Genomic DNA, 13,030 nt, shown 5'->3' with positions numbered 1-13,030 from the left:
ATGTTGAATATGTGCTTTGATTTCTCGTGCAAGTAATGTATGCCTCTCTGAATAATCGAGCTCAAGGACTAGAATTAAATTATGTGCAACAGCCGATGTTTAAAAATCCTGTAACACTTAAAAATGATCACTTCGTAATGTGCTTAAAATAGATATTCAATATAATAGAGGTATCTTCATGTTGGATACGAGTTCTTTATAATAAGGTTCGACTGTACTGGAATCCTGTGTTCTACAAGTTGTGCGACAGATGGGACATTAAGAAAAAGAAAAAAAAAGATATCAGCCCAAGCACTTTGTACAGATGGCTAACCAGCGAAGCTGAAATGTGTGGCCGCAGTGTTTATCACTGGGTACATCCCGACGGCTCATTAAAGTCTTTCTAAATGATTGGTTACATCGTTGTGTTTCCTAATGAATTAATTAATGCCGATGATGACGTGCGTGGGAGCAGTGGCACGAGCGTGTTCGCATGGTGGCACCAAGGGGCGTCAACAAGCGAGCTGTGGAAGAAGACGACGAAGCTGGAGCCAATACTGATGATGATAGTTTTTTTCTACATGCGGACACAATACACAATACTAACCCTTAACAGCTTCGCTGTAAAAATACGGATTCCATGGACTGTGTGAATCAGTGTAAGTGAAGCTTTCTTTGATGTTTGCGTTGATTATCGATAACTGGTGGTGATGTTTACAGTGAATGTGTAAGTTCATCAGCGTTTAGTACAATAAGTTGACGTGAAGCGTTACTTACGTGCACCACTTATGTTTGTCTACATAGTACATAGAACACACAGCAAGACGTGTTTGCTTGAGGTGTTGTGTGCCATTGTTCATAGCCTGCAAGAAGGTTAGCGCTGTCATTGCGTCACACGGCGCAGTGCGTTGTAGCAGAACATTAATTGTAGAGCTTATGTGGAAACGCACCCGTGGGAGACTCCGTTATAATTTTGACAACCTGGGATTGTTTAACACAGCTTAAATTTGAGTACACAAGCGCTTTTGCACTTTAATAATAATATTTGGGGTTTTACGTGCCAAAACCACTTTCTGATTATGAGGCACGCCGTAGTGGAGGACTCCGGAAATTTTGACCACCTGGGGTTCTTTAACGTGCACCTAAATCTAAGCACACGGGTGTTTTTGCATTTCGCCCCCATCGAAATGCGGCCGCCGTGGCCGGGATTCGATCCCGCGACCTCGTGCTCAGCAGCCCAACACCATAGCCACTGAGCAACCACGGCGGGTTGCTTTTGCACTTTGTTCCCGTTGAAATGCAACTGCCGCGGTCAGGAATGAACCCGCGATCTCAAACAACGCTATAGTCATGGTGGGTACAAAAGTATTGACTTGGTGAGCAGCTGATTCTGTAGTGTTGTCCAGGCACTAAATCATCATGGTGTTTATTTTTCAGAAATAGTAGGAACGTACTGTGCCATACCTTGAATTTAAATTGATCCAGTTTGTCTGCAACTGCAGCCATGTTTACTATAGTATTTCCTTGCTTTCTTACACTGCCTTTTCCCTCTCCCGCCTTTCCCCCATGTATGCTAGCTGTGAGCGAAGTGACTTTATAGCAGCACGAACTAAAACATATGCAGAAAGAGACACCAGGGGACAAGTGGCAAGGCTATTTTTCACTCGTTTCGTGACTGTGTCAGTTCTATCCATTCCGTTGTCAGATCTTGACTTTCACATCCTAACTAGAAGCTTACCGCTATAATTAAAAAGAAAGGCGTAACATCAATTCATTCTACCAGTGCTAACATATAGGGCGGAAACTTGGAGATTGACAGACAAGCTCGAGAACAAGTTAGGGACCGAGCAAAAAGCGATTAAATGAGGAATCTTAGGCGTAATGTTAAGAGACAGGAAGAGAGCAATGTGGATCAAAGAGCAAATGGGGATAGTCGATATTCTAATCGACATCAAGAGAAAGAAATGGAGCTCGGCAGACCATGTAATGCGTAGGTTAGGTAACCGGTGGACCATTAGGGTTACAGAATGTATGCCAAGAGAAGGGAAGCACAGTTGAGGATGGCAGAAGACTAGGTAGAGTGATAAAATTAGGAAATTCGCAGGCGCTAGTTGGAATCGGTTGGCACAGGAGAGGGGTAATTGGAGATTCCAGGGAGAGGCCTTCGTCCTGCTGTGGACATAAAATTGGCTGATGATGATGATAATAACCTACAGCTGGTACATAACTTGGAAAAACTAACAGCGCTAAAAATGGGGCTAAACAAAAATAAGAGAGCGTAGTAGCATGTGTCTTCTTGTTTGCAGGCCAGACTTGTTGCAGCCCAGGTAACAGTGGAGATAACTGTTGTTTTCCAGTCGGATCTTCTAGTGAGTGATAAAGCCACGGCTACATAGTGTTAGGAATGGCCGTACGGGGTGGCAACGTGCCAGCTATTTCAGCCCGCTGCACGTATTCCAATCCAACCAGATGGGGCGCACTTCAGAGATTTGCAAATGACCGGCAGCCACGTGGCGCGGGGTCAGCTCAGGAATGTAGTACTCGGCCGCGCCACCCGGGATGAAGCAGAGTTCTACGAAGCCCCTCTGATGTCGGCTCCGGACCTTTACACCTGTGTGTGTGTGCGGCACTGAAACCTGTGCAACACGTGTTTGTGAGCCCTCCTCCAAAAGGGCGGGTCATCTACGGTGACGTCGAACGATGACTGGACGAATGTTTCCATCCACTGGGAATCAAGGGGGGACCAAGTGCTTATAAGCAGCGTTTGCCGGCTGCTAGAGTGTGCTCGTCGTCGGGAGCTGAGTGCTCGTTGTCATGCTAGAAATGTACTCGTGAGCTGTGTGCTCGTAAGCTGTTTGCTGTATGTTAGTCTTGCGGGCTCCATATGGGAGTCATGCAAGACCGTTGATGTATGTCTTGTCTAAAATGTTAATATGTAAATAAATCCTGTTCTCCTAAGTCCCGACGAAGAGTCAAGCTGCTTCCTACAGCTACGACTGCCAACTCTTACAGTAGGTACGGAACAGGGAGGGCACTATTTTGAAAGTCGCCTATCACTCGATCGCGCTTTCAGTGTTGTGGGCGTGCTATATAATTCTACATTTAAATATATACGAATGAACCTTTGCGCTAGAACTTTGATGGTATCATATGATGCAAGTTTCACTCACTTTCGGTGACTTGCTCTCCAACTTGTCCGAAGAGATGGTTGAAATTAACTTGCAATCGTGATATTGTTGTCACCATGCAACACATTATTTTATCATACTCGGGAATTGATGATGCAGACAGTGTGAAGCAGGGCTGCTTCCTGTTCAGAAGCCTTTGTGAAAATTACGGTGTCCATAGTTCGCAGTAAAATAAGGGCCAGGAGCTCCGAGAGATTTGAAAGTGTCGTGTCTCTGACACCCATCTATTCTGAAAACTACCAACACATTCGGTTAGGATGGGCTGTCTGCAGCAAGCAGCACGTACTACGACAGGGTAGATGAGCATGAGCTAGGCGACTGGCCACGGCCAGCGCCTCCTACAATTTGCCACGGCTGTCTGGTGTTGAGCGATCGAGCAGCAATGAGACACCCACCCTCTGTCCATAATTATCCGCCAACTTCGTTCTTGATGCCTTCTATGCGCGTAACCCCCCCCCCCCCCTTCTTGTAGCCATCATCCCACTCCCCTTCTTAAAATTATTTGCCGTTAGTCACTGTCGCACTCTTCAACATTCACCTGGCTGTTGAACGGCGCGGCGGCCCCTAACATTCCCATATTTCTGTTTCTGCGTAGATTTCGAGGCCATTCACCTACCTGACCTCCCACTTGTTTGTTGTGGTGGTTTCTTAGCTTCCCTGGCCCAGCACCCCCGTCCTTGATATATTTTTCCGTGTGCAAATCGGCGTTTTGCAGGTCTTTCTTTCTTGTACCATTTTTGCCCTGTTTTCGTTCATCGCAGCGTGTAAAAACTAGCCTTTCAGCAAGAGCTCTTAAGTTTATTAACTTAATGAAAGTTGGAGACAAGGGAAAGAAAAAGAAGAAAAGAAAGAGGGACAAGGGTGCTTATTATGCGTTTCCTAAATAAGCAAGTGGCAATATTTTCGGAGTACTTTTTTTCAGCGCAGTGCAGTCGACGATTCGGTCAAGTATCATAAATGAGAAGCTCTTCAATGACACGAAGGCCTGGTGAGGAGCAACAATGCCCCCAAGTTTTATGCACGCACACATCCCATCTTTATCCGTGCGTAGAATTTTTAGTGGTGATCCCCCCTCAGCAGTTGTGGTTAACACAATCCAGAATGATGTAGAGGCGCAACCCCCATCCCGGCTATGCCAATGCACATCGCCTTTTTTCTGCCACACTCCTGCCATGTATATACATGTACAGTGCTCACTGAATGAAACGCGTCAATTTAGGGCTAAGTAATACCCATACTTTCCTTTCAACTGGCTGCTGTTCGTGTCACATCGACGTAATTCTGGCGCGTACACTTACATCGGAGTCCTCGTCACCTTTGGTGATCAAATTCCTAGCGACATGACATGGTTCTCTCGCGTACTTTGCACATATGTAGGGTTCCACTAAATGCTCCGAGTCCCATTTCATTCCGTGAGCACTGTACATGCTCTGAACCACCTTCCAACACGGCATGCAGGTCAGTGACAACAGCGGTGGGAAAGCCGAAGGAAGAGGCAATGAAAGCTTCGCTTTAAGAAAAGGAAGCAAACAGCTTCTTGCTTACTTCTTTTTTTTTTCCCTTCATGTCCCATCTTTTACATAGCTATTAGAAATTAATTGATGGACAACACAAACTACATGACATTCTCGACAGAAAAAAGGAACAGGAACACACCAAACAGGCACTTGTTCGTTCTCATTCTTTCTTTGTGCCCAGTATGTTGTGTAGTTTGTAGCAATGATTTTGTACCAACTTGACCAGTTGTCAACCTGTCAGTTTTTATCACATGTCACTGTAGGGTTGTCATTCGTGCAGTTCTCAACCAGCACAGCTGGCTTCTTGCAGATGTAAAGGGTTGAAAGTATGATGTCTTGACCAGCATATGTTTTGCCGTTTCTCAATCGAATAAACAATTGAAGGACACCATTGCAGTAGCACTTCTCAGGTAGAAAAGTCGACTATATGGCAATAACATTAGAAAGTCGACACCATATGATCACTATACCAAGTGAATGAAAGCATGACGGCTACCTTTCACATTGTATTGCTCTCAAATGCCATTCATGTTGTATATGGTCTGTGTAGCAATACAATGTTACTTCTTCGTTCAGTTGAGTTTCCAAGTTTAGTACTATTTACCACATATCAGTTATTTATTATTATCACATATTAGTGCTTATCTCAATACACAAGTTTTCACAAGAAACCTACTACCACTCATACCTCCGGTCGCTGGTTTTGTTGCAATAAAAACATTGACTATGTGGAACATTTAACATCAGCTTTTTAAATGTGCTTTGTACTTGATAGTTGAATGCCTACTTTGATGGCATCTGTTGTGCACAATGCCTTCGATAACTAGTCTGCTTTTCTGAACTGTAATAAAACTGGACGGTTTCCCTGTGCATTTGCCTGTCACTGTGGCATTCAAATAGTGCTAGTCAACAGTAACAAATAATGGGCGTTCCAGCAGCATACAGGATACATGCAGTCAATTTTTGCGTGACTGGGTGGTGCTTCATCAAACTGCGTGGCACGGTTCATTCGGTGCAGCTCGGAATCTCGTGTCCTTCAACGACCAGCGTGTGCAAAATGCCTTCTTTTTTGCTTCCGCTGCTTGCTGCTGTGATGTAAGCTTGGTAGGGTCCCACTTGAAAATGGGTCTCGGTTCCTCCATCCACAAATTCTGGCTGAAAGTGAAGCAGTTCTCCAGGTAAACATCCAAAGCAAGTAGCTGAGGGCAAGAAGGAGGCATAAAGATTGCACTTACCACAACATCAACCTTTTCTCCATTTACGTATATGTCCAGTGTGTCCTTCTCTGCATATGGGGCGAGTGATTCAAAAAGTCACGAATTGCACTGAAGTGAGAGTTTTAGCTTGTCATTATACGTATTGCACTTTACGGAACACCGGGTTACGAGAAATGTGGATGACAGTAACAACGCTAGTTGTGGCATATTGTAACACTTTGTCCAACAATGCATTAGGAATGCTTTTCCGTTACTGGGCGGTCTTGTGTAAGAAAAACAAAAATGCTGCGCCATGTTGACAATTATGGCGTTGCTGACACTTTGCACGAGTGGCTTAGTTGTTAACTGGAATAAAAATACCGGTGTCCTCTATGGCTAAACGGTGCGACACAAGATTACGCCACCAACTCGCCTACTCGCGTCTAAAATTCTCCAACAACCCGGCAATACGCATACGGACAAGCTAATATTTTTTTTTCTGTAATTTAACCAAGAGCACTCACCTAGGACAACCCTTGCCGGTTGCTCAAGGAGATTTACTATCCACGTGTTGAGTATTTTAGATTGCCTCTCTCTAAATTTGTCCAGTTGCTTGCCGTCAACGATGAGCGAATACTCGTAAGTGAAGCCGCTCAACGCTCTGATCGTCACCACGCACTTCGCCCGACCCACTTCAAAGGGCTCCGAGCCGACAAGCTTGAACATCCAGTCGCGTCGCAGGATCTCCTGCGAGGAGCGGGACGAATTCGGCGTTTGAGAAGGCTCAGCGATGAGCGGTAGGCATATTAGTATTCGTTAGTAATATATATGTAGTTCGAAGCCACTGCTCGCCTCACAAAAGCTGTGGTCGGACTTCGCTACTGGTTTCGAATAGTAGGCACAATTACCCCTGTCTATGCCCGCACTTATGGATCGCCAAGAGCGACCGAGAGCGTTGCGGTTTCCGCAGTACTCCGCAACTCTAGCTAAACGCGCAGTGACTTCTGACCTTTTGCTAAAGAGGTTACGCGAGCACGTACCTTTCCATCCACTTTGATTATTCTCCTTCCGGTGGTGGTTCCGTGTTCGAACTCGATCTTATGTATCTTGTCACTGAATGGAACTTCCCAAACAGCCACAGTGTCAGCCATATCGACGTCAAATTGGTTCTTTCACGCGCTTATGATCGATAGCAGGCTGCCACGGACTGATCAGCAGGGCCAACAGTCCACTACAGCCGCTACAGCTAACACAAAAAAGAGTAGGCGAGCATTAATAGATCCAAATTATGCGTACATTCTGTGCATAGCGTGCAGAATTCTCGTTTTTGCTGCGTGAATGTCGCTAAAGTTCCATACGAGGCGCTTATTTGCTAGTGTGCGGGGCGTCAACAACACAGTTGCCATAGCAACACAGATTTTGCGATGTCAGTGCGACTGCTGTTGAATTTCCAGCACTGAAAATCTTCGTGCAGCGTTTTAGTATTTCACATTAAAATTATCTCGCGACTCTAGCATTATTCATTCGTGTGTACATTTTGTCCTAAAATGCGTTTGCCACGCTCATATTCAAACAAAATATCAAACACGCTTCTTTTTGTTTTGCGTAACGGCCCCTAGGCTACCTACGCGGTAGCCGCCCAAGCCCTCTAAAGAAAACATCGCAAGGGCAAAGCTCGGGCGGCAAGCCTTTGTGTGTTTGTGGGCGATAATAGTTAGATCTTTTAACTAACGATATTCACGAAGCTTACGCACTCACTGTTTACTGGATTGTGGCTTCGACAAACAGCGGAACGGTTTCGAAATGCAATCACACGCGCATTGTTATCGCTCTGGAAATAATGGATAAGTGGTGACCCTTTCAGAATGAGCAGCATTTGTAGGCGAGTAGAAGTCTCTATTCTTCTGCACGTGTTGTTTGATGAGGCTGGGCGCGACGCGTGCATTTTGAAGCGTCGTAAGCTCGCGAGCGCGCTCTCGCATGTTAGTCGCGACCCAACTAGCGCCTCGCATAAACGGAGAAGCCGAGGATGGAAAATAAACGCTGATCGCCTTTGTATGTAGTAAACACTCCATTGAAGAAAGGGAAGCTTATCTCTCAACCGCGGCATTTTCTTTCTTATTTTGCAGAGAAAGGAGGCAAGACAAGAAAGTTGCGAAAGGCATACCGCAGAAGGCAGCGGGTCGTTCGAAAAAAGATGGGAACTCCAAAGATTGCAAAAGGAAGTTTAGAAACGTCTGGAAGGATACTTATACGTGGTTGCAGTACGAGGAAGTCAAGAATACTATGCATTGCGTGCTGTGCAGAGAAGCCTACTTCGGTCAGGAGAAATGCGTGCCGTTCGTTGAAGGCACGAACAACTTCAAGGTTTCGGTCATTCAAAAGCACGAGAAGACGTCGGCCCACAGAAACCTTCTGAACAAAAGCGAGGCGGAGAGAAAGAAATTGGCGCATTCGTTCCGAACAAAAAAGAAGCCGCCGGAAGATTCGCGATCCAGATTCGAGCTTCTGTTCAAGACCGTCTACGAGATACAGAAGAACAAGCTTTCGTTTTCGCAATTCCCAGTTCTGGTGAACCAGCAGATCCAGAACGGCGTGCCGCTCGAAGGTCGGTACACGAATCACCATCACGTCGTGCCGGACTTTTCCAAGTACATCGCCATGTCGATGATCAACGACACCGTAGCCGATATTTATCAGGCGAAACACTTTGGCATCGTGCTGGACGATGTTTCGGACGTTGTGGGATCGCGCAAGGACGCTGTGTACATCACTTACCTCAAAGACTGCACAAAATGCACCAAATTCCTGGGGCTCGTCGAAAACCAGAACGGAGTCGGCATCGCCCTCGCGATGGTGGAAATGCTCGCCAAATTTGGATTCCCATCGCCTTTCGAGAAGCTTTTGTGCCTAACAACTGACGGGCAGACCGTACACCAAGCGGACGGTGGCCTGCAGATGGCATTGGGTAAAGAAGCGCCTGTTCTCTACACCATGGACTGTCTAGTGCACAAGCTTGAGAGTGCGGTGAAACCGGTCCTCTTCAGGCATCCGCAAGTCAAATGCTGCGCAGACAAGTTGTACAAATTGTTCTGCTTCTTCAGAGACCTACAGAAGAAGACGGGCAGTACGGTGGACATATGGACACCCTCAAGCCCCGCTGATCAACATGCTCGTTCCTCTAATCCACAGTTGCTAGTCCTTAACCTCAAGTTCCTAACTGCCATCATTGAAAAGTGGAGCAGTGTCACGTCGTTCCTAAAGGATAACTATCACAACCTTGACCGAAAACTTCGGCCTGATGCGGCAGAAATTCTCACCTGCTTGAAGAGCTCGGTTTTCATTGCCCATGTCCACCTGTTAAGAGAGATTTTCAAGGCGTTGCATGTGTTTCAAGAAAAGACAACTGGCTCGTTATCTCCTGCCTGCTACACGGTGATCAACGAGCTGAGGACTACTGCAATGATTATCACCAACCAGATTGTCTTGGGCCCCTCTCTGATACCAGTCCTGCATGAGCTACAGGAAAGAAATGGATTCTTCCAAGGCATGGCGATCACACAAGACTTTGACATCGATTCATTTCAATCTGTAGCTGAAGATGTGTGCCAATGTGTGTCGCAGCAGGTGCTCCAGATGGCGAGCCAGTGCTCGGAGTCCTTGCACAAGTTTTCAGTGCTGGATCCAAAAAACTGGCCAGTAGAATCCGATGAGCATTTTGGTGGATACGGAATAGAAACCATCAAGGAACTTAGCGGCGAGATGCAGTCGTTGCTGCCGGAGAAACTCATTTCAGATATCATACTGGAGTGGTGTTCCTTCAAGTTCTTTGTAAACAGGAGTCTTGCAAAGTGCTTGCGGAAGGACTTCATCAACCTTGCCGCGACCGTAGTTTCCAGGTTCAGTGCGGTCTATCCTACCATCTGCACATTCCTCACTGCAGCAGCGCTGCTTTCGCCGTCGTGCAGAGTGACACACAAGGGCTTCGAAGAACTCTGTGTCATTAAAGAATCTCGGAAGAATGTTCTCACGGACGACACACTGTGGCAGACGATGGTCATCAATGTGAATGGAGCGCCAGTTGAATTGTGGGATCCAGAACCTGTGGTTGACCTGTGGTTGAAAACGAGTCTTCGTAGGCCAAACAATAGAACTTCAAATAAGCATGCTTTAGATACTTGTAACAAGCAGGAGACCCAGGTTGACGATTCAGCACTGTTCCAGGGTTGCCAGGTTGTCGTCATAACGGGTGAATTGTGTGAGCTGCCTATAGTCTGCAGCAGTGATGCTTCAAGTTAGTAGAACTGTCAACTCCTAAATTTAGTCACCTGTAGCTTGTCTTTTGCATGGTCTGATGAACAGAACAGTGCTAGGTACGACCATTCAGTATGCTTTCATAGTGTGTCATCTGCTTCAACGAAGAGTCAATTTTCTTAACAGTACAGCAGAGATTTTTTTTGTTGTTGTTGTTGCAATACATCATTAGTGACAGTTGACAGGGTGACCCATGCGATTATCGGTGGTTAATTATCGCCATCACCTCACTTTTTTTGGTCCACTAAAGGTCAAAGCCTCTCCTAAAGATACCCAATTACCCTGACTGCATCCTATGTTTGCAAATTTTTTACTTTAGTCTCTCTATTTAATTCCGTGCCACCTTTGATTGTGTCTTCCTTCTTTGGAACCTTTTTCATCATTGTAGTCGAGCAAAAATTATCTGATTTATACATTACATCAGCTGCCCACTTCGCTGCTTTATCTCAACATTATATGGTATTTGCCCAATTTACCTCTTCATTGGTTACCTTAAAGTGTATGTTGCAAATTCAGATTTGAAGTTTGACACTACTAGCATCAATATTGAGTTGTTGGTGGTCAAAATTTTTGCCACTAACACAGGCGGTCTTAATATGGAAATGATGCATGTAATGATGCACTCGTTTATCTGAAAGTTTTGGGTGGTGTGTGTTGTCATAAGTGTAGCCGCACTCCTAAAGAGCCAAGAATGTGTTCAAAATTGTTCCAAATAGCATGCTTATTGTAAACATCTGTCGCTGGGTGTATATCTCAGGTTTGTATATTATCTCATTTAATATGTCAGTTATTGGAAGATAGAACGACGGCATACACTGAAGCCGTTTTTTGGTTTGCAGAGCAGGCATATTATTTAGTTGGAAGAAGTGGATCAAGATTGACAGTTTTGCAAAGAAGAAACGGTGGTTGCAGTCATTGCCTTGCATGCAAAATCATGTTTCTTCTTCTCATATTCTGTGCCCAAAAATTACTTGGCCTCCAGACGCCCCCTCAAAAAAAAAAGCATGTGAGAGTCTCAAAAAACAAGCGCAAGCTAAATTGTCTCAAAACAAGTTTTTATCTAGTCGAATGAGAAAATGCTTGCGGAGTAAGTGGAGGGTCAAAATTGCATTAGTGGTATTTGCTCTCACATCTGGGCTACCACTACAATTTGTGATGAGCTAAACCACTCGCCTGTCAGGTGAGTGGTCAGAACAGCATTAGGAGGTCAGCTTGTTTTGTTGTGCATATGCTAGACACCATTTCTTTTCTCTCTCTCTCTCTCTCTCTTATTGCAATAGCAATTATACGGACACTAAAGGCATGTTTGCACCACCTTTGTGCTATCATGGTATTGACTGTGTCTCTAGTGACGCAACATGCATGCAGTGCATTTGGCTGCAAAATTGATGAAGCCAAGTGAATTCACCATCATACTTTGCCCCGTCGAGTCTGCACTAGAGCCATGGTAGTGCTGTGCTTTCCATTGCTGGCACGAGCATTGTGCTAACAAACACTAGCATTGCTGTGCGGTAGTGTGCATACAATGGTCGAAGTGAAATGTGCAGTAACTACAAGCTATGAGCACTGACAGTGTTCCTGCGCTCTCCTCTCCTGCATCATTGAGGTACGATGTTTGCGGTCCTGCCGGCAGTGCTCTTCATCATGGCAGTGTTCTGAGTCGCCTGGGAGCTGCCAGGGTGCTGTTTCTGTATGCAGCAACGGTTGCCTCGCATGCTGCATCGCACCAACATGTGTCCCCCCCCCCCCCCCCCTTGGTATGTTTAGAACACTGTTTGGGGAACTTCAGCACAGTGCTAAATTCTTGCTACCACTTTCAGTGTTTGCCCTTCGGGCAAAACTGCCACTTTCTTTTCTTTTTTTTTTTTTTTCATGCATAGCTACTTGGAAAATGAAGAGACACAAGTTACTCCTGAGGTACAGAAATCACAAGATTTCAGAAATTCTCAGTATATCTATATGTTCCAGTGAGAATGTGTAAATATTGATACAATCTATAGATGTGACAGCGTGTTGGGCTGCTAAGCACGAGGTTGCAGGATCGAATCCCGGCCATGGCAGCAGCATTTCGAAACACCTGTGTACTTATATTTAGGTGCATGTTAGAGAACCCTAAGTGGTCAAAATTTCCGGAGTCCCTCACTACAGCGTGCCTCATTAGGAGAAAGTGGTTTTAGCACGTAAAACCCCATAATTTAATTTTTTAGATATGGCAGCACTGCCTATGACCTGCGAGTGGTGGCTCGGCAATTGTGGCACTGCGCTGTCGAGCGTGGCATAACAGGTTTGATACCTGGCCATAGCGGATGCATTCTCATGGGGTAGGAATGCAAAAACCGCTTTTGTACTTAAATTTAGGTGCAAGTTTAAGCACCACAGATTGTTCAAGGTAATCCCCCCCGCCACCCTGGTATGGTGTCCCTTGTTCCTTGTGTGTTGCTTCTAAATGTAAAATCTTGTAGTTAGATACAGTGCCTATAACTGGTAATAGTTCCAGAATTTCTACTAAGTGAACATGCTTTTGGCACCGACTATCTTGAATCCTGCAGTTGGATTATGTGTGCTATGATGTAATAAAATAATTTTAATTAGCAGGCGCTGAGTAGTTTGTGCATAAGTGAAGATTGTTACCGATGTGCTGCACCACTGATGTGTAGCTCCCCTCTTCGAAAAAATTACCTCCACTGTACCTTGCTCAAGAAGAAAAGCTATTCTTCGTTGAAGCAGCTGGTATATATGTACATAAGTGTATCTAATTATGTGCATGCCCTACTAAAGGTCTGTTCAATTCGTTCTGCACAGCATGAACTTGTTCACACCATTTCAGTGCTAGTGC

General features: G+C 45.3%; 2 protein-coding genes across 2 annotated transcripts; one reads left to right on the top strand and one right to left on the bottom strand.

The window, feature by feature from the left end:
• Positions 1–3,663: 3,663 nt before the first annotated feature.
• On the bottom strand, positions 3,664–7,281 carry LOC142583226 (fas apoptotic inhibitory molecule 1). Its single transcript, XM_075693596.1, has 4 exons — positions 6,921–7,281; positions 6,405–6,627; positions 5,920–5,969; positions 3,664–5,839 (listed from the first exon to the last, which is right to left on the bottom strand). The coding sequence occupies exons 1-4, from the start codon at positions 7,029–7,031 to the stop codon at positions 5,690–5,692; spliced, it is 534 nt and encodes a 177-aa protein (XP_075549711.1). The 5' UTR covers positions 7,032–7,281; the 3' UTR covers positions 3,664–5,689.
• A 218-nt stretch (positions 7,282–7,499) lies between these two features.
• LOC142583225 (zinc finger protein 862-like) lies at positions 7,500–12,791 on the top strand. The gene is made up of 2 exons (XM_075693595.1): positions 7,500–7,935; positions 8,010–12,791. Exon 2 carries the CDS (start codon positions 8,167–8,169, stop codon positions 10,177–10,179), a length of 2,013 nt encoding a protein of 670 aa, XP_075549710.1. The 5' UTR covers positions 7,500–7,935; positions 8,010–8,166; the 3' UTR covers positions 10,180–12,791.
• The last annotated feature ends 239 nt before the right edge of the window (positions 12,792–13,030 follow it).

This window comes from Dermacentor variabilis, chromosome 5, assembly GCF_050947875.1.
Source record: "Dermacentor variabilis isolate Ectoservices chromosome 5, ASM5094787v1, whole genome shotgun sequence".
NCBI classification, from domain to species: domain Eukaryota; kingdom Metazoa; phylum Arthropoda; class Arachnida; order Ixodida; family Ixodidae; genus Dermacentor; species Dermacentor variabilis.
The sequence above is the reverse complement of the archived record's forward strand: the minus strand, read 5'-3'. Positions and strand labels throughout refer to the sequence as shown.